This window comes from Xyrauchen texanus, chromosome 3 (assembly GCF_025860055.1).
Source record: "Xyrauchen texanus isolate HMW12.3.18 chromosome 3, RBS_HiC_50CHRs, whole genome shotgun sequence".
Lineage (NCBI taxonomy): Eukaryota > Metazoa > Chordata > Actinopteri > Cypriniformes > Catostomidae > Xyrauchen > Xyrauchen texanus.
This window is the reverse complement of record NC_068278.1, coordinates 16,794,234-16,817,699: the sequence shown is the minus strand read 5'-3', so window position 1 is coordinate 16,817,699 and position 23,466 is coordinate 16,794,234. Positions and strand designations below refer to the sequence as shown.

The 23,466-nt window shown below is 37.0% G+C and overlaps 1 protein-coding gene across 1 annotated transcript in view; it reads left to right on the top strand.

Annotated features, from left to right (window-relative positions):
* Nucleotides 1-5,742: 5,742 nt before the first annotated feature.
* Nucleotides 5,743-23,466, top strand: part of tlcd3a (TLC domain containing 3A) — a 39,094-nt gene continuing 21,370 nt past the window's right edge. The window contains exons 1-2 of the mRNA XM_052112466.1: nt 5,743-6,251; nt 20,656-20,742. Of these exons, the coding sequence (XP_051968426.1) occupies nt 6,130-6,251; nt 20,656-20,742 (209 nt within the window). The 5' untranslated portion in view covers nt 5,743-6,129. The remainder of the gene's footprint in view (nt 6,252-20,655; nt 20,743-23,466) is intronic.

Below are 23,466 nucleotides of genomic sequence, written 5' to 3'. Positions count from 1 at the left end.
GGCTGATTCTGTGTAGTGAACAGCTCTGTGAATGTGGAGGAGGTTGAAAGAGGTGTTTTGTCTGTGGAGTGAAATGCAGTGCCCACAGACATTGCAGGGGTGTCAGTGGAGACCATGCTAGTAGTGCTGAAGTCCAGGATGATAGGGATACTGGGGTCCACGGCAGCAGTGGTATCGGCACAAAACAACACTGATAAATGTAAGAAACAATCAAGAGGTTTTGGTTTAATTAGCTTTTTCTTCACAGATATAATCTATTCTATCAGCTGACTGTGCCGTTTATTAAATGTCTCTATTTATGATTTGCACTTGTATTGAGATGACTATTTCTGCATGAGTAAGAAAATAAGCGGCAATATTTACCCCCTGGAATTGATTTTCAGGGACATTTTTTTTTGCATTTATGTGTTTTTTTGCATTTATTTGTTTTGTTTTTTCAACATACAACACAGCAAGTTGTCCATTTAGATCAAATACATTAATTGGTCTAAATAAACTGTCCAATAAGTGAAAGGTTAGTATTTGGGGTAAAAAGCCCCTGTTGCAGGGGCTAAAGGCCCCCCCAATAAAACATTGTTTTTCTTAAGTGGGGTTATAAGAAAAATGTTCAAAGTGGGCACACATTGACTGATTTAATCACAATGGAGCTTAATTTGTTCATAGAATACTTGATATTTTATGAAATGCCAATTGTGATTTAAATCAACAGGAAATTGTGCACCCTTTTCTGAAGTGCATAGAACACTATCTCATAGTATGTTATGTTTACATTTGGCATTTTTAGAAACTGTCATCTGTGTACTGTCTCTCACTGTGCCTATTGTCCTGTTCATTGTTAGTAATTTATTGTACTGTCCTGTACTTTTTGCACATGTTTGCACGTGCACTTTATATAGGTATTTTATATAGTCTGTGTAGTCTCATGTGGTTCTGTGTTTGTCCTATATTGTTTATGTAGCACCATGGTCCTGGAGGAACGTTGTCTCGTTTCGCTGTGTACTGTACTAACTCTATATGGTTGAAACGACAATAAAAACCACTTGACTTGACTTGAGTAAGCATTATCTTAATTTGTTACTCAAAAAAGCATCTTGCTGTCTCACAAGTATTTGCCGAAGCTGGCAAGGTTTGCCTTATAACTATTGTCCCATTATTTACACAGTATCACTGTAAACCCCCTTAAGCTTTGTCTTTAGCCCCGTCGTACCCGAGTACTAGATGAATAAATGAAATATATCCAGTGTTAGATAAGAGATAAAAAATAGAGCATTTTTACCCCTTTGCCATTGTTGTCACATTGTGTGGCATTTCTCCCCCTAAAAACCATACCTGAACACATCAGGATCATGAATGTTGGGATGTTTTCAAGCATTGCTTTGAAATTAATGGACAAACACTAACACACAGAGAGCCCTGGGATAATCAATCAATCAATGAGTTAATCAAACTTCAAAAAGTGACATTTAAAATCTATTTTTAAATGTCAAAAGATACAAAAAATAATCTTATAAAACAAAATCTTTCCCAAATAAATTTTACATTAATTAAAAAGAGAACACATTTAGTACTTATAAGGTTTTAAATAGCTTAAAACTTATAATATACATATATTAATATACACATTATTAATATTATATATATATATATATATATACAAAACTTACAAAACAGAATTAAATGCATATAAATTGCAAATAGAAAATATTAGTATATCAATATAAATAGACTAAGCTGTGTATTGCACATAATTATTGCTCAATGGGGCAGTTTTAACTGTTCATGAGATGGATAGCCTGAGGGAAAAAAACTGTTCCTGTGCCTGACAGATCTGGTGCTCAGAGCTCTGTAGCGCCGGCCAGAAGGCAACAGTTCAAAAAGGTAGTGGGCTGGGTGAGTGGGAGTGGTTTTTGTGCTGGATATTCTATATATAAGATGGATCACCATAGCAACCCAACTGATTTGTTCTTAAGTTCAACTGATGCACCTAAAAGATGACTATGGCAATTGTATGCCTTTGTCTCTATGGTTTTATTGCTTGTGACTTATCAGAGTGTGGATATGAACAGGTAATTATTACACTAATTACTTACAAATCAGACACAAAAGTTATGTTAAATCTATGGACATATGCACTTAGTTTGAACACTGTTAACTAAGTCTCTATCATTACAATTAAGCCTACAACAAGTTGGCATATTTACATTTGCAAGCTGTGCACAAACACAGTCAAAAGCTGAGTAAAGGACCTGTCTGCTTGATCTGAAGTTTGTCGGTGATTCATCTGAACATCTTTTAGACTAAATCTTGTTAAAGTGTCTTTGTACTGCACAGTTAAGAAATGAATGATTAAGTGCTAATTAATGCTGTGTGCAGTTACCCTGAGAGGGCACAGTCTGAAAATCTTGTGATTCATGTTTTGAAGTATTTTTTGTAATGTTTATTTCATCAGATTGTGCAAAAACACATGGTCAGTTTCTGCAAACAGATTGAACTAAGAAAATTAAGCAAAATAACCTAACATTATATATATATATATATATATATATACTCTTAATATACTGTATTCCAGAAATAGTCAGTGTGTGTGACCGTGGTGAACTCATACAGCTGAAGGGTGAAGTAAATATGGAAAGATGACCTACAGAATAAAGGCTGACTTTGAAATTACCAGATTTTATTAATATTTGTAAATATCCGATGTGTTGATAAGAAGAAAATCTCAGTAAATCTAACTTTTTTATTATTTATTTATTTTGACCTTTTGCATTCTTCGTGCATATCACTACCTACTGGTCAGGGCTGATCGAAGGGGGGAGATTAGGCATGTAATGATTCAGAAATTTCATGATAATAAGAAAATGTTTTCGCCAAAACATATTCAAGGATGTAATGTATAATACTGAATTTATCAGCAGGTTGTTATGAGAAAAACTCACAATTTTCATGGTTTTCTTGAGAAAAATTTGTTTGTCTACATTCAAGTCTTTTTTAATTTGAATAGCACTTTTCACACTGCACATCGTTTCAAAGCAGCTATGTAGAAAATCATACAAAATCATGCATCAATGCCCCCAGTGAGCATGCTAAAGGTGACAGTGGCAAAGAAAAAAACTCCATTCAATAGTTACTTAGCCATTTCAATGTCAAAAGCAAAGTCTCATTTTCTGGGTTTTCTGGGTTTCTTGTAATCATGCTCAGTGTCGGCTGGGAGAGGCTGACTGTTAATTGCAACTCACTGCTGCTGTTTCTGCCTCACAAATCCACCTATTTGTACGGTGATGTCAGCGCAAATAAAACGTCATGTTTGATGTACTGTAGCACCGGAACATGACAATGTTGTTTGGCAAATTCGACAAGCTGTAACGCTACAATGTACAGTACTTGTCGTTTGCCATCAGTCTTCAAGCTCTCAACTCGCCTATGTAGACTAGTTGCTCTGCTTTCCTGTGAGCGCTCAGCACTGCCTCTCCAAAGAGGAGGCCGTTTCGCAGCTCGCTGTGTTGCATTGCTTGGTTATAATCACACTTATGTATTTATTTATGTATCATACAATTCATACGATATCAATTCGAGAGCATTGTATCATACGATACAATACAATATTTTGTTAAACCCCTAGTGGAGATTTATAGTAAAAAAGGACTTAAATAAAGATCTGTTTCATTTCACCTCTGAAGACATGGATTAAACCACTGGAGTCATGTGGATAACTTTTATTAGGCCTTTATGTCATTTTTGGAGGTTCAAAGTTCTGGTTACCATACACATGCATTGTGAGGACCTTCAGAGCTATGTGCAGAGATAGTCAGACACATCTGGAATGACATGAGGGTGAATAAACTGTGAGAGAATGACATTTTTAGGTGAACAGTCCCTTTAAGCTTCCTTGTGTCAGGAAAAAGTATTTGCATTTCTGATCTGAGAACAGGTGGTTTTAGAGTTAATGATTCATAATATCGTAGTGGTAATGTTATAATTTTTATAGAATAAAATGATTTACACACCACTTACGGTCCACGCTCACATACCAGATGAAACATAAATAAAAAATCATTAAGTGAAATAAAACTTGGTCTAGTCTTGGTCTATTTGGAGATGACAGTGTGTCGGAATATCTGGGGTGAGAATGTTTCGGTATTGGTTTCTCATTTTCTTACAATGGCTTCAAGCCTGTGGAGATCATATAATTTAAGTTACAATATAATACTGTAGTTTACGAGGGCTGGTTCAGTTTATAACAGTTGCTGGGTTTGGAAAACTGTGGACCAGTGACGTAAAAAGGTACAACAAGGAGTATGTGTGTAATTGGTCCCAGGGAGAGGTAACTATATCCTGGAGACTAGAGGCCTAAAGTCAAACTGATCCCAGATCAGTTTGGTAAACTCCCTCCTCTCTTCCTCAATAGATCAGCATGAATGAGCAACTAAGAAGTGGGGGTTGGTGGGATGGATGGATTAGGATTGTGTACTAGGCCTTATTGTTTGGGAACAAAGGCTCTCCTGTGTGTGGCCTCAGCATGTAAACTCTTCGACCAAAGAAAGTCATACAGTCCATGACCCTAAATCCATTCTGCATGCTTCATATAAATACATATAAAGACAACATACATGCACATAAATCCACAAGCTTCATAAAAGCTAAAAGTTTATTAATCCAAGCTATCAGCATGACATTTAAAAGGTAATGTTTAGTCTATTTTATAATCAATTTCCAAGGACAGGATTGCTGTGCAGACACTATTTTAAAAGCTTAAATATGCTAACAAAAATAGGGAAATTAATAATAAAAATAAATAGATTGGCAGTAATGCCACTAAAGATAACTGCAACAGTGAAAAGCAACTGAAAAGCAAAGATTATAGGATGATGTTATGGCAAAAAAAAAAACTTTATAAAAAATTGTAAATATAAATGATTAAATAAATAATTATTAAAAATAAAATACAAAATAACTGTAAAAAGATTAGATATGTACAACATTTAGAAATCTAACTGAATGCCATTGCATTAGATAACAAAATGTCAAACCAAGTGGCATTGCTTTTAATGAAAGATACGTCTGTTTATGTCTGCTTTTCAACGATCCAGTAGCTTCAAAGAACGATATCTGACTCAACTCAAGGCACTCCAACTCAACAACTGAATTTCTGAAATATCTAGCAATTATTTTAAACTAATTTAAAGAGGGAAGTTTCTCTCATCATTGACTCACTCTCATGCCATCCCAGATGTGAATGACTTTCTTTCTTCTGCAGAACACAAATTCATATTTTTAGGCCCACAATGCAAGTGAATGGTGACCAAAATGATAATGCTCAAAGCACATAAAGGCAGCATAAATGTAATCCATACAGCCACAAAAGTTTAATCCATGTCTTCTGAAGCTATATGATATGTATGGTTGAGAAACAGATACATTTTTACTACCAATCTCCATTTTCACTTTCACATTCTAATGATTGTTTTTGCCTAATTCGTATTCTTTGTGCATATCACCACCTACTGGGCCGGGAGGAGCTTTAAAATGACTTAAATACACCTATCATATCACTTCTAAAGACATGGATTTGACCACTGGAGTCGTTTGGATTACTTGTATGCTGCCTTTACGTGATTTTTGGAGCTTCAAAGTTCTGGTCACCACACATTTGCATAGATGGCGCTGTCGTGCGCATAGCGTGAGTGGCGGAGTTGCTCAGTGCAGCAGCGGCGTGTTCTTAAACTCTAAACCGCGCAGGAATGAACAACGCTCGCCGAGCAGCGGATACACGGTCGCTTTCAATCTTCTATTCGAGCCGTACTTGCTGACTTTATGCACGGAGCCCCTCATTATAACATCGGAACAAGTAAACAAGGCATGCACAAGCGGGTCGTCGGTTTAGAAACCGTACCATGTAACAGAATACTCGCTGGTGGCCGGCGGCTTTGAAGCAGGAGTGAAGAGCAATCAATCACCGGACACCTCCACCGTTATTCGGTGAGCGCTTGCTGAGGAGGCAGGGTAACCGCTGCTCTAATGCTGCCCTGACCGGGCCAACTCGCCTCACTCAGCGGTACTATTTTAACGCGGCGTCTTGTTTTCGACCCAACACTATATCAGGTTATATAGCGGGACTAGTGCACGGCAAAGATGTTGCAAGTGCTGGCTTGCGGCGTGGTGGTTTTCCCCGGTCTCTTCTTCACTTTGAGAAAAGTGCTTCCGTCCATTTTCAAGCAGTGGACAGATGCCGACGTCGTGCTGGTCAGCGAAAGGTGAGTTTTATGTGACACTTGAGCAGTTCTGTAAGGCCACACAGCGCATGCTTTAGTATTATGTGCCGATTCGCCGCTGTTTAGTCTCATCGGTCAGGTTGAAGGGTCATAGCACAGTTTACATTGATACACATCAGAGAAAATGCTGGTTCCGATACATTGTAGCAGCTGTTATATTCCAGGGCCCAGTTGCGAGAAACCCCTCAAGTGAAGGAAACCCTCAGTTATGATTGTGTATAAAAATGAAAGGTGTAGCCTATTGTCGTTAAAGGGTTTCTCACAACCTACTGCATCTGCTGATATGTTCGTATACTACCCTATAGCCCATGGTAGCCAAATTGATACAGTAATCCTCTATATAGTATATCAGCTACTGTATCGTATGGCGTATGTGTCTTAGTTTTGGAGGTGCTCCGTTATGTTTATGATCGGGATAAGCTGTTGCAATTCTGCTTATGTTATCCTATGAACTATATTCAGATGATATCATGGCCTTGATAGCTCCATGATCATTTGTGCCATGGACGAAGAAGGAACTTTATGGATTTTCCACCAACATTTAGAGACAAAAATGCACCGAAGCTCTTATTCATTGGGAGAAATGAACACATTTGCACTGGCCCAGAGGGTGCCTATACCAATGTTCATATTCATTATGTAGTGGCAAATGTATGAATGCAATATTTTGATGCATTAGATAACAAAATGTCAAACCAAGTGGTATACTTTTGTTTTAGGGTTGTGCGAAAGTACATCACAATACAATCTTATACCGATTTTCCGATGTTTGCCGATACCTTAAAATCTGCAATGATGCAATTTCGATTTTATTTGATCTAGGGGCCTGCGATGGATATTATGATATAATGTTCCTATTTTTCCATAAGCAATTACATTTATTATATCACAAGTGCAGCCAAAATATAATTTTAATATTTTATTGAGCAATCCAGTGTCCACATTGGGACATCCACAACAAAATAAGGTACTTCAGTTATACAAAATAAGCAGTATATAAAAAAAATCAAGTCACATACATGTGATCATCAATTGTTTGACGACAACTCATTGCCTTATCACTACAGTGAAACAATAGTCAAGCATGACAAAATAGTTACATATCCACGACTTGTTTTCAATAAGAGAGTATGTGCTATCTGTGTTTTTTCTTGACTACAACTTCCACAGTTGTATTGAAACCTTCTGTTTCAGTTTACTGTGATATGTTAGTAATGGTGTTGATGTGGAAAGTCTTGTAATTGATGTTGGGGCAGGTAAGGTGTTTTCTCTTTCTCCATGTCCCACGCGAGAAGCATATTTAGCACGTATAAAGCGAGATGAATATCATAAAGTTGCTGCATTGCCTGATTACGGAAGGTGCATCTTAAAAACAATGTATACAATGATGATTGCACGTGGCGTCGATGATATTGCATCATTGGCTATTTGATCGATGCATCGATTCAGAACGATGGGTCGTTACACCCCTAAAAACTACCAATTTTTTGTTTAATAATGTATAATAAGGCTCTATTATGTTCACGTGACCCCGATCAATCATGTTTCAGAGGGATGTATGGACGTAAAGTGCAGCTTTTCAACATTGTAACAAGCAGTTATTCTACAAATAAATGCGCTTAATAACTGTAACATCATATTACACAAACCTATCAAAGAAAGAAAGAAATAAGAAAGGCTCCAATACAGAGTGGCATTAAATCCCTTGTGTGCATCCTGAACACGAAACGATGCACTTCTCAGTGTAATCAGAGTGCTTCAGGATGATTCACACTGCGCATTAAAAAGCGCAGAACTGCAAGACATATCCCATTCACAACAAGGACATAAAGCAGTTTAAACCTTTTTAACTGCAACTATTCATTTCAGCAGTGTCAGACAGAATCAGTAAATGACTTTAATCTCTCCACATCACCTCACAAATATGGAAATATTATTCACAGCAGAGGATTTAATGTCCAACAGTGATAGTCTTGAAAGGTATTGTTGAAATGTATGCCACTCGTTTGCGATGAGCGAAACGAAAAAGTCTTTCAGGAAGTGTCTTAGCTGTTGGCTGACTAAAACTTAAGTGACTACAGAACCATCAAGGAAAAGTGGAAGTGGTTCGACCAAATGGACACTATCTAAACCGGTGAGCAATGGGAGGGAGAGTGCCCTGGACTCAGCCACGATGGAGGATGGTACGTTTTGTTACGTTAACTCTATACTCTGCTTGAAAGCTTCACTTTATTTAGTTGAGCAGCTACTGGAAACTACTGAAACTATTACACTTGTGTGAAATCATCATGCAACAACTGTTTTATGCAGCACAATGAGCTAGTAGCTAACAGCTACACGGTCGTGTTATTGTTTATTGTTTTGTGTTGCGTTTAAGATGATGTCACGGCAGTAGAGGCGGTGCAACTTTGACGATCAGCCTATAATCCCACCCATGTTGAGGCGACACTTAACAGCAGTGGAAAATTAAAGGGAGTCGAGTCGAACCATGACGTGCAGTGGAAAAGTGCCATAAGTTGCTTCACTCAATTAATTTGAGAAATGCATCCCCCATTAAAACCACCACCACTATAAATATACATTTTAGTAGCCGACCCCGCTAATTGACTAGTCAGTTGTTGGACGACCACCAAGACACATCATTATTCTGTTTACAGATGTACAATATTCGCTGAATAGAATATGTTTTTAATGATCCAATTGCTTCAAAGAATGATGCACTGGTCTGGGCTGATGATCCCTGTGTACATTGTCAACACTTAACCTTGAAACAAGACACTCCAACAACTGCATTTCTGAAATATCTAGCAACAGTTTTAAACTAAATGAAATATTATTGTAACTGGTGGAGGAGAATCCTTATCAGTGATCATCCATGCATGCAGACTGCCGTGTTTTTTTGCAGATAAGTAGTTTCTAAACAGTTCTAGGTGGGTTCAGCAACACATCATCATTGACAGTAGTTCTGGTGTGTTTGTTAGCTTACAATAGCAACACAATGTACTAAGACAAGACAAGCCACTCAGCTGTGGGATGTTTTGGCTTCATAATTTTAATGAAAAGTAATTAAACTAATTTAAATTAGAATTAAAACAAAAACGAATTTGTTTCTTGTTGAAACTGTTGATTATGTGGTTTTGTAATCTGCTATGAACCAGTTTCATTTCCCAAGTTTAATGCAAGCAAAGAAAGTTCAAATGCAATCTGGCAGCTACATTTATGGCATCTTGTCCACTTTGCCCATTTTCCATTTGAGTTTGTCAAAATTAATTGTGGCGGTTTATCAATGTCCATTATCCCACCTAATAACTCTTTGTTGTTTTTGCTTAACATCTATTGGCTTATTATGTGATACTTTTGTTTGTGTTTGTTTGTGTTTCACAAGCAATTCTGTTATATTATTTTGGTAAGAATTTTTCTATTCGGGGGCTGTTATGGCTTAATTGTGTAATGCTTCATTTCAGTTTTGTGTTGCCCTAACCATTGTGTACATCTAGGATTTGATTCTCCCAATCCAAACAATCACTGTATGCAATCATTGAAAGACAAACACCAAAATTATTCCACATGAGAATATTTGTTTTTTTCTTAAATTTTATAATGAGTAACACACAAGTATGAAGCACGTTCTTTTGAATGCACAGTATACAGACACGTTTTAAATTACTTTTACACTTATAAAAGCAAGAATGAGAAGAATGCATCCCCCACTAAACAATGACTGCCACTTGTCATTCTCTTGAAATGGAATTCTAATCAGCCCTGTTTGCATGAGTGTGCAATTTCTATTCACTGGAACATTGAGATTAGATTAGGTGTTTATATTCCTCAGTGTCACTTCTATAAGAACAGGGCAAGAGACAATCCTTGCTTGTGCAATCATCTCACTGTAGTTCCTGCAGATAATAGTATTTCTGAAGAGTTATCTGCATGTTACTCTTTGGCCAGCACGTTTGATTAGCTTGGTTTAGGGTTGACTGTCCCTTACATCAGCGATTACTGAAGACCAACCATGTTTTGTAGACAGGCTTATTGATTTGTAATATCTATCTTAGCAGTTTGTGATTGAAATACACTGACTGAGCACTTTCATTAGGAACACCATGGTCCTAATAAAGTGCCCAACGTGGTCTTCTGCTGTTGTAGCCCATCCACCTCAAGATTCAATGTTTCGTGCATTCTGAGATGCTGTTCTGCTCACTACAATTGTACAGAGTGGTTATCTGAGTTACCGTAGCCTTTTTGTCAGCTTGAACCACCCTGGCCATTCTCCTCTGACCTCTCTCATTAACAAGGCATTTCCGTCTGCAGAACTGCCACTCTGTTTTTTTGTTTTTGGCATAATTCCGAGTAAACGCAAGAGACTGTTTTGCGTGTAAATCCCAGGAGATCAGCAGTTACAGAAATACTCAAACCAGCCCATCTGGCACCAACAATCATGCCACAGTCTAAATATTTTTTCCCCCATTCTGATGGTTGATGTGAACATTAACTGCTCCTGACCTATATCTGTGTGATTTTATGCATTGCACTGCTGCCACATGATTGAGAGGCTTTGAGATAATCGCATGAAGAAGTAGATGTACAGGTGTTCCTAATAAAGTGCTCAGTGAGGGTATAATAATAATACATGCTAGCCTAATAAAAAGGCAATATTCACATAAATATATTTTTACTAAGCCATTTTTGTGGAATTAATTTCCCTCTCTTATTTTTTGGAACCCAGTTGAATATGATATATTACTGAATTATTATTGTGGTTCCTAGTCATGTTCATTATTATAAAATATTAATAGATTAGATTAGATTTGATTCACCTGCCCCGGTCTGTTCGGACGTTGTAGTGGATATGAAAGGAAAGAACAATGCCAATGTAAAATCTGGGTCCCAAAGCAAAACCAATCAAGAACAATTGCCCTAGTGGACACTTAGGGTACAGAAGCTACCAATTTGTATAATTCATAATACAGTGGCCCTAAAAAGTATTTGGAAACTTTGACCTCACTTACAAATCTTTGAATGTATTGGCATTATATAGCAAAATATCAAATTAAGTGTCATTTACTGTAAAAGAAAATGCTTTAAAAAAGTGGCAAAGTGAGAAATTAATATTAAGAAAAGTGAAGTTACGTCTGAGAGGTCTAGCATCATTTAAACTTTTTGGTTTGGCTTAATGTCCAAACACTATTTGGGGTGACTGTACTGTATATTAGCAGGCAGTTTAAAAACTAAGATGAAAGACTAACAGAATCAATAATGTATCCATGACTTAAACACAGCTAGCATTTTGTTTGCCCTCACTTCTAGAAAGTGTTTTTGTTGGGTATGTTCTGTGCCTTTGCAGATTAGAAAAGACAATATTTTTCTGGTCCAAAATCTTGTCTGATTTGGCCAAGAAAAATATATATATTCTCAGCAACATTACACAGTTAAGACTACAGATAAACAGACAGGTATATTGATGGATAGGTAGTTGATGGTAGTTGTTTTGATGGCCTGTGGACTGTGAAGTGGATGAAGTCTGTAATAGGAGTTATAATGAAGTGACACAAAGTCGGGACTTTTAAATAGATGTGTTGATTCAAACAGTTCTGTATGTGTGTGTGATTACATGTTAGAATGAGGCACGTTTAGACTCTAACGTTTAGAGGCCAGTCTGAATCATTCTTACTACTTGCTCACTCTGACAAACCAAACTGTAATGAAATAAGCTTATCCCTTACAAGTCCCCATGAAGTGCCTTGATGAACACTGTTTTCTATTACCTATTGACATATTTCCAACTGAAACATGAAGTTGGGGCGGGACATGTCAAACGGCTTGTGACATTTTTAAATAGCCAATAGGCTTTAGTTTACATCGCAGCCGCTGGTAAAGCCACACCCACACAACCCTGCTGTTTCTTATGCTTGAGCCGGAGTTTAAACTGAGAAGCGATACCATGATCATGATGATTTAACTGACCACGTTATTACAAAACCAGCCCACAAACAAACACAGCACATTGTGGTCTTTGCTTACAATGAGGCCGGAGCTGTTGTGCAAATCCAATGCAGATAAATGAGAAACAAGCAAGTATAAGTGCACAATATATTCATGTTTTGAATTGCAATACACTAATGTATTAAGAACATTAACTATTGCTGTATACCCCAAGATTCCTCAGAAAAACTGCTGCATTAAAAATAGAAATAAACTAAATGAAGCCATTTACTTCGAATCGAACTCCCACATTGGTGCATTTCATTCAGAAGTGATCATCCCTCTATTCCTTTTGAAGACAGTTACCCTCTACTGTGAGAGCTTCAGAGGGCTGAAAGGTGATAACAGTTATTCAGTGATTCTTATTGGAAATTCTGTTTGCAACGCCCCTACAGCATGGATTGTACTCACTTTGAAGTGACCTGCGAAGGCATCATCAGTGCAGGTGTGAACTTCCATGTTTGCTGAGTAGATGTAGGGGAGAGGGTGTGTTCTAGAAAGCATTTGATGGGACAAAATAGCTGCAGGAAGCTATACATTTTTCTGGGACTGTTTTGCCATAATAGAGAGATTTTAAATTTTAAATACTTATGTTTTCTTAAAGAGAATATTGAAAGAGAACATTAAGAATTTGGCTACCATAAAAATGACCTAACGCTAATAGACTGATTAAAAGCAGCAGCAACAACAACAAAAAAATACATAATTTTGATTTCATCATAATTTTTTATTTTGGCAGATCATTGGAAAATCATTACAAAATGGGACAATTTGTAAGCATAAAACTTTTAACAGAACCTTAAAAAACCCCAGAAATAAAACATCCTTCATGTCAGATTTTAACAAGTTTTCATCAATATCTTGGTTAAGACAAACAACAAACAAGTGAACACATTTGTCTTAAATGTCATATATATAAATACATAATGTACAAAAATGTTTCATCTGTAACATAGTCCTTGTTGCAAAAACACAGCCACATAACAACAATGCTTTTAATGTGAAATTATAAAAAATACTGGATAAATGTGAGTGTGGCTCACCGGCCACTGTGGCTAGTAGTCTTCCAAAGTCACTAGCCAAAATCCCCCGCCTCGCAAAAAGTGATAAAGGTAACTGGAGACTGTAACTGCATGCATTTGTTTGGACATATTTATTTGAACGAGAATGATATTAGTTTAGCAGGACACAGGCTTAGTGATTGAAGTAACCTCTGGAATATCTGAAGGCAAAATTGACCAGTTAGAACAAGAGTAGGAAAGAACAGGAGGAAAAGGTGTCAATACTTTGTCCATTATTTATGGAAGTTTTAACCTCTTCATTCTAAATTGTACTTGCCTATATTAAAGTTTACAAATGTTTTAGCATTGTTTAACAGTTGCATTTGCAATGAAAAGGCCATTACTACAGTTGAGACAATGGATGGCTCCCTCATTACTGTGGTTTACAGTAACTATAACTATAATATTTTTTATGAAAAAACGAATTGCCTAAACACATTTAGAAACCTTAACCTCAACTTTCACAGTTGTAATAAAAGTCTAATAGATTCAACCTAATAGATTTTATATTAATCTATTGTTAGTTCTATTAAGGTAGTGTTTCTGCAGTAAAAATACAAAACAAAAAACACATTTTAGTAAGAATGATTTGTATTTTAAAAACTGATGAAGTGTATTTGGCTCCTTTACCTCATCAGGGCTGTTTATAATGTCAGGGCTGTCTAGCAGTTTGAGAGGTCTGACTTCCACCAAATAGAGTGTTCTCTGTAGAATTTAAATGGGTCACATAAGCTTTGTGGTCTCCACCGACTGCTTTGATATCGAAGCAGATATGAAGTTTCACTCTGCGCTGTCCCAGAGCTCTGGCGATCGTGTCCCTGGAGCACGCTGGTGTGCGCTGCAGCAGTTCATGCGGAAGAATGCTCACCCTGCACAGATTCGTGTGTAAGTTATGATAGGGATATGTAGTGCTTATAGTTATAAACCGATGAGCGCAAGATAAATACTATTAAATTTGCTTTGGCAGCAGCTCTGAGTCGCCCGACATTAACAGAATTTTCAATGCAGGAAAAACCCTGTAAATGTCACCTGCCAAATTGGCTAGTAAGAGTGATAAAGTTACCCACCACTGTTGATTTCTACCTGCATTTGGCAGGTTGGCTGGTATTCATTTCAAACCTTAATCATTTGACAGAAATTGTCTGTGAACTTGGAAACTCACCACTCGACCTTCTAATACTATTCAGAGATGTTATCTGTTTTTCCCATTAAAGAAAAGATCTGTTTATGAAAAAGATAAGCCATTAGCAAGCTTTATGGTGCCCATATTACAACAAGAGTGCCTTACATCTGGAGGGACACTAAAATCATGCAGATTAGAAGTTTCAAGTATTAAGACATAATATGCTTCTGTAAATAAATATAATATAAATGACCAAACTTTTATATATGAAAAAGTCATTTTTGAAAATCCCTCAATTTAGTGATGAATGACTGTTGTGATGTTTATTGTGAAAATAAATGTAATTTGGTTCATTTGTAATATGTATATTCTAAAGGTGCCCTTCATACCCATGTAAAAACTGTTTAGAAACCACAAATTAGGTAAATTAAGTTGTATAGAACCGCCGAACCCTCAACTTTTTCACCTCGTTTATTTAAGCCAAATGTTGTGTTGTATTGAGGTGGTGCTCAACGACTGGTGGGTAAATTCCCCTCTCCACATCATGTGAAGTGATTTACACTTATACAATGTACAATTGTTCCCTTTGTTGTTTGCAGCATATTTTGGACTGATCATTTAAACTTCATATGATTTAGAATCTCAAGATGGCTAAATGCCTTATCAAGTCCAAATACCCTACAAAGTCCACTTTCTGGGGCACTATCAGCAGGTTGAAATGTACCCTCAGTATAGGTCCAAAATAGAGGGCTTGCTGCCTCACTGTCCCAGTCACTCAATGGTTTAAGACAGCATTTTGTGTGAAGGTATCTCTTAAGAAAATCATCTTACAAGTTACAAGGCACCTTGTTACCATCCTACAGCTGTACAATGCCTGATAAGACAGCAATTTTAGGTTTTGGGAACATCCATAGACAAATGAGTGGGACGAATTGCAATGTTCAGTATGGCTGTGAGACAGGAAGTCCTGCCTTCAATTAAAGTCTTAGAGTGAAAGACATTCCCTGCTCTTTTTGGCCTAGAATGTTCATGGGAATTTGCTTGACTAACCTGACATTTTGCACTACAAAATAAATATTTATGATATTTGTTTGTCAGATTCTATTTGCGATTTGCCACATTATTGAAAGGCAAGTTTGGCATAAAGTTTCGGTCTTTCCATATTCAAGTAGATAAATCTGTACTTGCATGAGTAGAAAATAGTTGCCCGAGGGCATAACCAGGATGACCGTTGGGTGAACTGACTTGTTTCCAAAATAACTAAATTCTGCAGGAGGTTAAACCTAGATCTCCAATAGCAGGATTGAGCACTCTGCTTTACTACTTTATAGCATCAGTAAATATGATTTTGGACTCATAAGAAAGCATGCCAATCACCCACATGCAACAAAAATATAAAAAAAAACATATTCTCTCCTCCCCTCCCTGTTCTAAGAGAGAAACCGAGAGAGAGCGGGGACACAAAGATTGGATTGTGTAAAACGGGTCTTGTGACAGTATTCAGGCAGCAAGGCTCCAAGGATAGAGGGGCATGAGCAGCAGAGCTCTTTGCATGTGTGTTTGTGGAGGGGAGTGCTTATCTATTAGCCAAATCAAGCGTAAGCTGTTAGGCTTAAGTCATGTGACTGCCGTTGTCATGACGAGCCAGCGTCATTCCATGTAGAATGTTCAGCCTTGGAGCTCAGCAGCCAGTCAGAGGCTTAGACTGAACTCTACACTAATTTACACTTCAGTTCATTCTGGTGAGACTAAGACTAGTGGGTTGTACTAGGTAAAGGCTAAGTTACACTACTAATTATTGTTTATCTGCATATTTGTCATGTTTTCCTTTACAAAGCCAACATGCTGTTATCCTACAAACTTTGTTTAGGGTTTTTTAAAAATCCCTAAATGATGATAAAAATCATCAGGAAGTTTTGAGTTCTGAAACTTACAGTATGTTTTTTTCTTAGTACAATGAACACTTGTATGCCAAAATAAATCAAGGTTATATGTACTCCTCATTAGAGGTAGACAGATATATTGGTTTTACCAATTAATCATTGCCGATAGTTACTTGGAATTATTGGTTATCTTCTTAAACCTCTGCTGATAGTTGGCGATAGTTTTTTTGTTTTGTTATTACTGTATAGCTAGAAAACTCTTTATCTGGAGAATTTATAGGCTATAAAATCTTAATTAGTTAAATAATTGAATATAGAGCAAGTCCCCGGTGTATTTCGGGCTTGTTTACAATTAAAAGTCCTGCGTTATGCACCAAATCAAACTTTTTCTGGTTATTATTGGTTGCACGAGACACTGCTTTTGGGATTTTATTCATTTTGAGATCTTGGTGCCTCAATGTCTATGGCATTTTTAGTAAGGAAAGACTAAAATGTTTAATCATTCTACAATTCAATTTTTTTTTTAATTATCAGCCGATTAATCGTTATTAACCTTATCCAACACCTTGATCATCGGTATCAGCAAAATCCAACCTTTATTCCTCATGTTATGACCCCTTTAACTTGAATCAACCTCACTAAATGTAGAAAAAGTACAAAAAAATCTGCCTAAGGAACGAGACAAATTTTCTTTTTATTCAAGATAAATTTTTAAATGTTGTCTTAAATGTAAATTTTCCTTCTCAGGCTAAATAAATAATTTAAGGAGGTTTAGGCATTTTAAAAAATGGTCGCCCATTATTGGTTTTTCAATGACCTATGCTGATATTTAGAGACCAGGGTAGCTGAAGGCAGCTATATTGCTGATACAGTGAGGAAAATAAGTATTTGAACACCTTGCTATTTTGCAAGTTCTCCCACTTGGAAATCATGGAGGGGTCTGAAATTGTCATCGTAGGTGCATGTCCACTGTGAGAGACATAATCTAAAAAACAAAATCCAGAAATCACAATATATGATTTTTTAACTATTTATTTGTATGATACAGCTGCAAATAAGTATTTGAACACCTGTCTATCAGCTAGAATTCTGACCCTCAAAGACCTGTTAGTCTGCCTTTAAAATGTCCACCTCCACTCCATTTATTATCCTAAATTAGATGCACCTGTTTGAGGTCGTTAGCTGCATAAAGACACCTGTCCACCCCATACAATCAGAAAGAATCCAACTACTAACATGTCCAAGACCAAAGAGCTGTCCAAAGACACTAGAGACAAAATTGTACACCTCCACAAGGCTGGAAAGGGCTACAGGGAAATTGCCAAGCAGCTTGGTGAAAAAAGGTCCACTGTTGGAGCAATCATTAGAAAATGGAAGAAGCTAAACATGACTGTCAATCTCCCTCGGACTGGGGCTCCATGCAAGATCTCACCTCGTGGGGTCTCAATGATCCTAAGAAAGGTGAGAAATCAGCCCAGAACTACACGGGAGGAGCTGGTCAATGACCTGAAAAGAGCTGGGACCACCGTTTCCAAGGTTACTGTTGGTAATACACTAAGACGTCACGGTTTGAAATCATGCATGGCACGGAAGGTTCCCCTGCTTAAACCAGCACATGTCAAGGCCCGTCTTAAGTTTGCCAATGACCATTTGGATGATCCAGAGAAGTCATGGGAGAAAGTCATGTGGTCAGATGAGACCAAAATATAACTTTTTGGTCATAATTCCACTAACCGTGTTTGGAGGAAGAAGAATGATGAGTACCATCCCAAGAACACCATCCCTACTGTGAAGCATGGGGGTGGTAGCATCATGCTTTGGGGGTGTTTTTCTGCACATGGGACAGGGCTGACTGCACTGTATTAAGGAGAGGATGACCGGGGCCATGTATTGCGAGATTTTGGGGAACAACCTCCTTCCCTCAGTTAGAGCATTGAAGATGGGTCGAGGCTGGGTCTTCCAACATGACAATGACCCGAAGCACACAGCCAGGATAACCAAGGAGTGGCTCTGTAAGAAGCATATCAAGGTTCTGGCGTGGCCTAGCCAGTCTCCAGACCTAAACCCAATAGAGAATCTTTGGAGGGAGCTCAAACTCAGTGTTTCTCAGCGACAGCCCAGAAACCTGACTGATCTTGAGAAGATCTGTGTGGAGGAGTGGGCCAAAATCCCTCCTGCAGTGTGTGCAAACCTGGTGAAAAACTACAGGAAACGTTTGACCTCTGTAATTGCAAACAAAGGCTACTGTACCAAATATTAACATTGATTTTCTCAGGTGTTCAAATACTTATTTGCAGCTGTATCATACAAATAAATAGTTAAAGAATCATACATTGTGATTTCTGGATTTTGTTTTTTAGATTATGTCTCTCACAGTGGACATGCACCTACGATGACAATTTCAGACCCCTCCATGATTTCTAAGTGGGAGAACTTGCAAAATAGCAGGGTGTTCAAATACTTATTTTCCTCACTGTATATACAGGTGAAACTCGAAAAATTAGAATATCGTGCAAAAGTTCATTAATTTCAGTAATTCAACTTAAAAGGTGAAACTAATATATTATATAGACTCATTACAAGCAAAGTAAGATATTTCAAAGAAATATCGAGTTTCACCTGTAAATGCAATATGAGATGCATATACTGTAAATGAGCAAATCAGAAAAAATCTGAATGAAATGTGCACTTTACACAATGTATACTTTAAAAAACTGAAAACAGAAATCTTGAACAAGGCTCTCGGTAGGTTTTGGAACTGAAACAAGGCAGAGGTTATTGACCGATGCTGATAATCTCAAAATGGACAATTATGGGTTGGTTAATTGGTCTGACCAAAATGTATCAATCTAGTGTTTTTTGGAAGTGTTTAGAGAAATATACTGATTAAAAAAAGGATTTGTTTTTTGCACTTGTTTACTCTTTGCTATATTTTTAACCAGTTTATTACTTTCTCTCAAGTACCTCAATATGTGTGCATATTCAGAGTAATTGCCCAAGAGAAAATACTAACAAAACATCAGCGTAGAAAACAATATAACATGGCCTCTCCCTGTTATTAATGAATCAAGCTCAAATATTTACTTGAATTACAACACAGACTTCACCTTTATTAATGAATGATGACCATTTGGTAAATGAGTGTCCTGTAGTGGTAGTGTTTGTCTCTGAGTGCCCTGGACTCAGCCACTCCGTTGTTGGAGTTCACGATGGAGGATGATACATTTTGTTACGTTAACTCTATACTCTGCTTGAAAGCTTCACTTTATTTAGTTGAGCAGCTACTGGAAACTACTGGAACTATTACACTTGTGTGAAATCACCATGCAACAAATGCTTTATGCAGCACAATGAGCTAGTAGCTAACAGCTAGCGGTCGTGTTATTGTTTATTGTTTTGTGTTGCGTTTAAGATGATGTCACAGCAGTAGAGGCGGCGCAGCTATGATGATCAGCCTATAATCCCACCCATGTTGAGGCGGCACTAAACTGCTGTGGAAATGCAAGCTCAGAAAAGTAAAGCGAGTAGAGTCGAACCGTAACGTGCAGTGGAAAAGTGCCACAATACACACACACACACACACACAAATAGTGTGACCTTATCTCATTTAGGGTCTGATTGTGGTGGATGTCTTTTAGGCCTGGCTGACTAGAACATTTAACCTCATTAACACAAGGGCTGATCGGAGCACTCTCACTCAACTTAGCCACAGATGTCCAGTCATGGGTGAGCGTGCCCTGATGATTAGTGGAGTTCAATGAATGTTCATATAGAGCAGCGTGCTTCTGTGGCGTTCATGTGTAAAGTACTTTTGTCAACTAGTGTTATATCTGAACAAGTGAATAGTACATTTTGATATGTTTAAAATTATGTTCACATGCATAAAACCACAGTCATATCACTGGCCTTGAAAAATGTGTTTTATTCTACAGAAGGTGGGTTATGTGTAAGGTCGGTTGGTGGAATATTTGACCACTGGAATATTACTGTCTTTATCATCAGATACTTCAATCTCTCTAATGTCTCATAGAAGTTCTCACAAGATGACCTACGTCTTAATTGCTGAACTGTTGGACATGATATGAATACACAATAAGATTGATAAAAATATAAACACAGGGATCTAAATTATCAATACAATATTGTGAGAAAGAATTGTGATATATCAATGTAAGATTGTATCGGCATAGACATTGGTACAATTCATACAAATAACAATGATCTATTTTCCATTGTATGAAACATAAAGGATAGTTTAAGTTGTCTCTAGTCTTCCTCAGAAATCTCTCAAATTAATGTGGGTGAATATAGCTGAATCTTTTTTTTCTCACCGATAGGCTGGTGTCATCCATTCATGCTGTTATGGCTACAACAGTTGGCATCATCGTGGTGTCCTCATGCAGAGGCAATGTGATTGCAGACCGGTAAGTCAACAAATCCTACACCACAGCTTTTAAAGTGCACCAAATGATAAGTTCTGTTACAGCAAAGGAGTAAAAATGCCTTTCTAACTGTTATAAAGGTCATAGTGGAACAGTTTAGGAACAAATCACATGTGCATTCTGTTCTCATCAAAATTGAGAATACAGCTGTAGAACTTAATAGTTGACAAAACACAGGAAATTACTGCTAAACTAGCTGCCAAAAAGTACTTTAGAGGGAGTAAGCAAAAAGAGTTGGATTATGCTTTGTTAATTTCAAGATGTACAGAGTTAGAAGGTCTCCTGTACAATTAACATCATTAGTTGAGATATAATTGATTTCATATGTAAGCAAAATGGTTATGATAACTCAATTTTACCCAAATGAATTGGAATTGAATCCAAATGAAATCTGAATCGAGAGCTTGTGAATCGGAATTGTATCAGGAAATTTGTATCAATACCTAGCCATAACAGGGATATCAATAGATCAAACCCAATACTGATTGATCAGTACTAATGAATAATAATAATAATAATGTTAAACTATTTTTATAGTTTTTGAAACACATCTTTGGTTTTGTGTTGATGAAGGGGTTCTTGAGCCTTACTGATATTGCTTTGGCGATATTTACAGTAAAAAAGTTTGGGAAACACTGCTTTAGGGGATGGTTCATCATTTTTCCATGTTCAACTGCATAATTATTTCCACTGAAATGGGTCTGATTCTTGACCGGAGGACCGTGTTTCCACTGACTTCAGTGCTGAACAATGACTATAACTGACTATATTACTACTGCCCACTAATAAACATGCTGCGTCACGGTCTTTGATTATTCGTCTTACAAAATAGTTTTAGAACATATTTTAACATCCACAAATAGTAATTAGTCATTAGATTTAGCATCTTTATGCCATGATGAGCTGCTTTTCATGCAACAGTCAGAAGATATTTTAATATACAGTGCTCGGTGTACACCTTATAAAATCTTTTAATATCTGAGGGCATACTGATAATGAAACTTTATTTGGACTGTATTTATTGATGAAACTGATAGAATTTAACAATTAAAATTTGACTTTGAAAACTTTTATTCTGTATATATCTACAGAAATTCAGTTGTCCTCTTTGGAAAAGATAGTAGACCACCACATTTACTGGTGAACATTTAGTAATTTAAAGGGATAGTTAAGGGATAGAATAAAAATTCTCATCATTTACTCCGCTTCATGTCATCCCAGATGTGTATGACTTTCTTTCTTCTGCTAAATGCAAAGATTTTTAGAAGAATATTTCAGCTATGTAGGTCCATACAATGCAAGTGGATGGTGACTAGCATTTTTAATCTCCAAAAAGCACAGAGAATCATCGTAAAACTAATCCAAACGACTCAAGTGGGCTAATTAATGTCTTCTAAAGCGAAACGATCGCTGTGAAAAGGACTTAAATATTGATCTGTTTCTCACCCACACCTATCATCTCACACTTCTGAAGGTATGGATTAATCCACTGGAGTCGTATGTATTACTTTTAAGCTTCCTTTATTGTCTTTTTGGCACTTCAAAGTTCTGGCCACCATTGACGTGCATTGTAAGAGCTGAAACATTCTTTGGTTCTACAGAAGAAAGGAAGTTATACACATCTGCAGGGCTTGACATTAACACTTGTCTGGGACAAGTGGATTTTTGCAAGGGCAAGTCAAAGTGAATTTCACTTGCCTATCGGACAAGTTGCCTGACTGAACCTTAAAAATAAAAAAAATACCGGGTTTACTTGTGATTTAGCATATGCCATTATCACTTTTTAAAAATGATATATCCTGCTGTTAAAAATAATCTACAGTGCCTGAAATTCTGCACAGGATTCTGAGTATTGTATTTGTATTAATTCCAGAATCTGCACGAAAACCTCTCTCGTACAGCAACGCTTGTTGAATTTGATGTGAGCATGTGAAGTGGACTCTTTTTTTGTCTTTTTTTTCTCGACATGTGAAGTCATTGTCCGGCGCCTGTGTTAATGGAGCAATGTGATAAAAGTATTGCTCCATCTCTTTGGAGCTCTTTCTGACCTATACAGGTATTCTCTGCCATGTGAATTAGTCAGTTTTAATATGTAATAATATACAAACATAAATTAAAATGGTATTACAATATACATAAAATGAAAATATATTATATGCTTTTAAAATACACGGTTCAGTCAAAAATAATGTTCTCTATAATGAAAATGGATAATCTACATAATCTAAAGAAAAGAAAAATCGTAGAACTGTAATACTAAACTATATTTATATTGGTTTCATGTGGTTTTCAACATACCAAACATTTTGAACACATCCCAGGGCTTGACAATAAGGACTGCCCGATGGCCCCGGGGACAGTGTGAGAAAGATTCGGGCCAGTTGCTAGAACTGTCACTTGCTCGATCATTTATAATATTAGTGCAAGCAAACAACAAGCGAGAGAGCACAAAATTACACGGAGCTATCGAAGTCTTCTAAAAGAGGAGCGAGCATGAGTATATTTATCTCGCAAAGATGTGCAAATGCATAATATACTGGACACGCCAAGGCACAGACATGTGCATGCACAAGATCATGCAGACACAGAGCGCACTCTCCTAGCACTGTCCTCGCTCTTTTCAAAGTGTCTTAGCAGCAGCTATTATCAATGTGTAGAAAATAGCAGGGAAAATTCACTTAATGAATTTCATAGTGGGATTTAGTG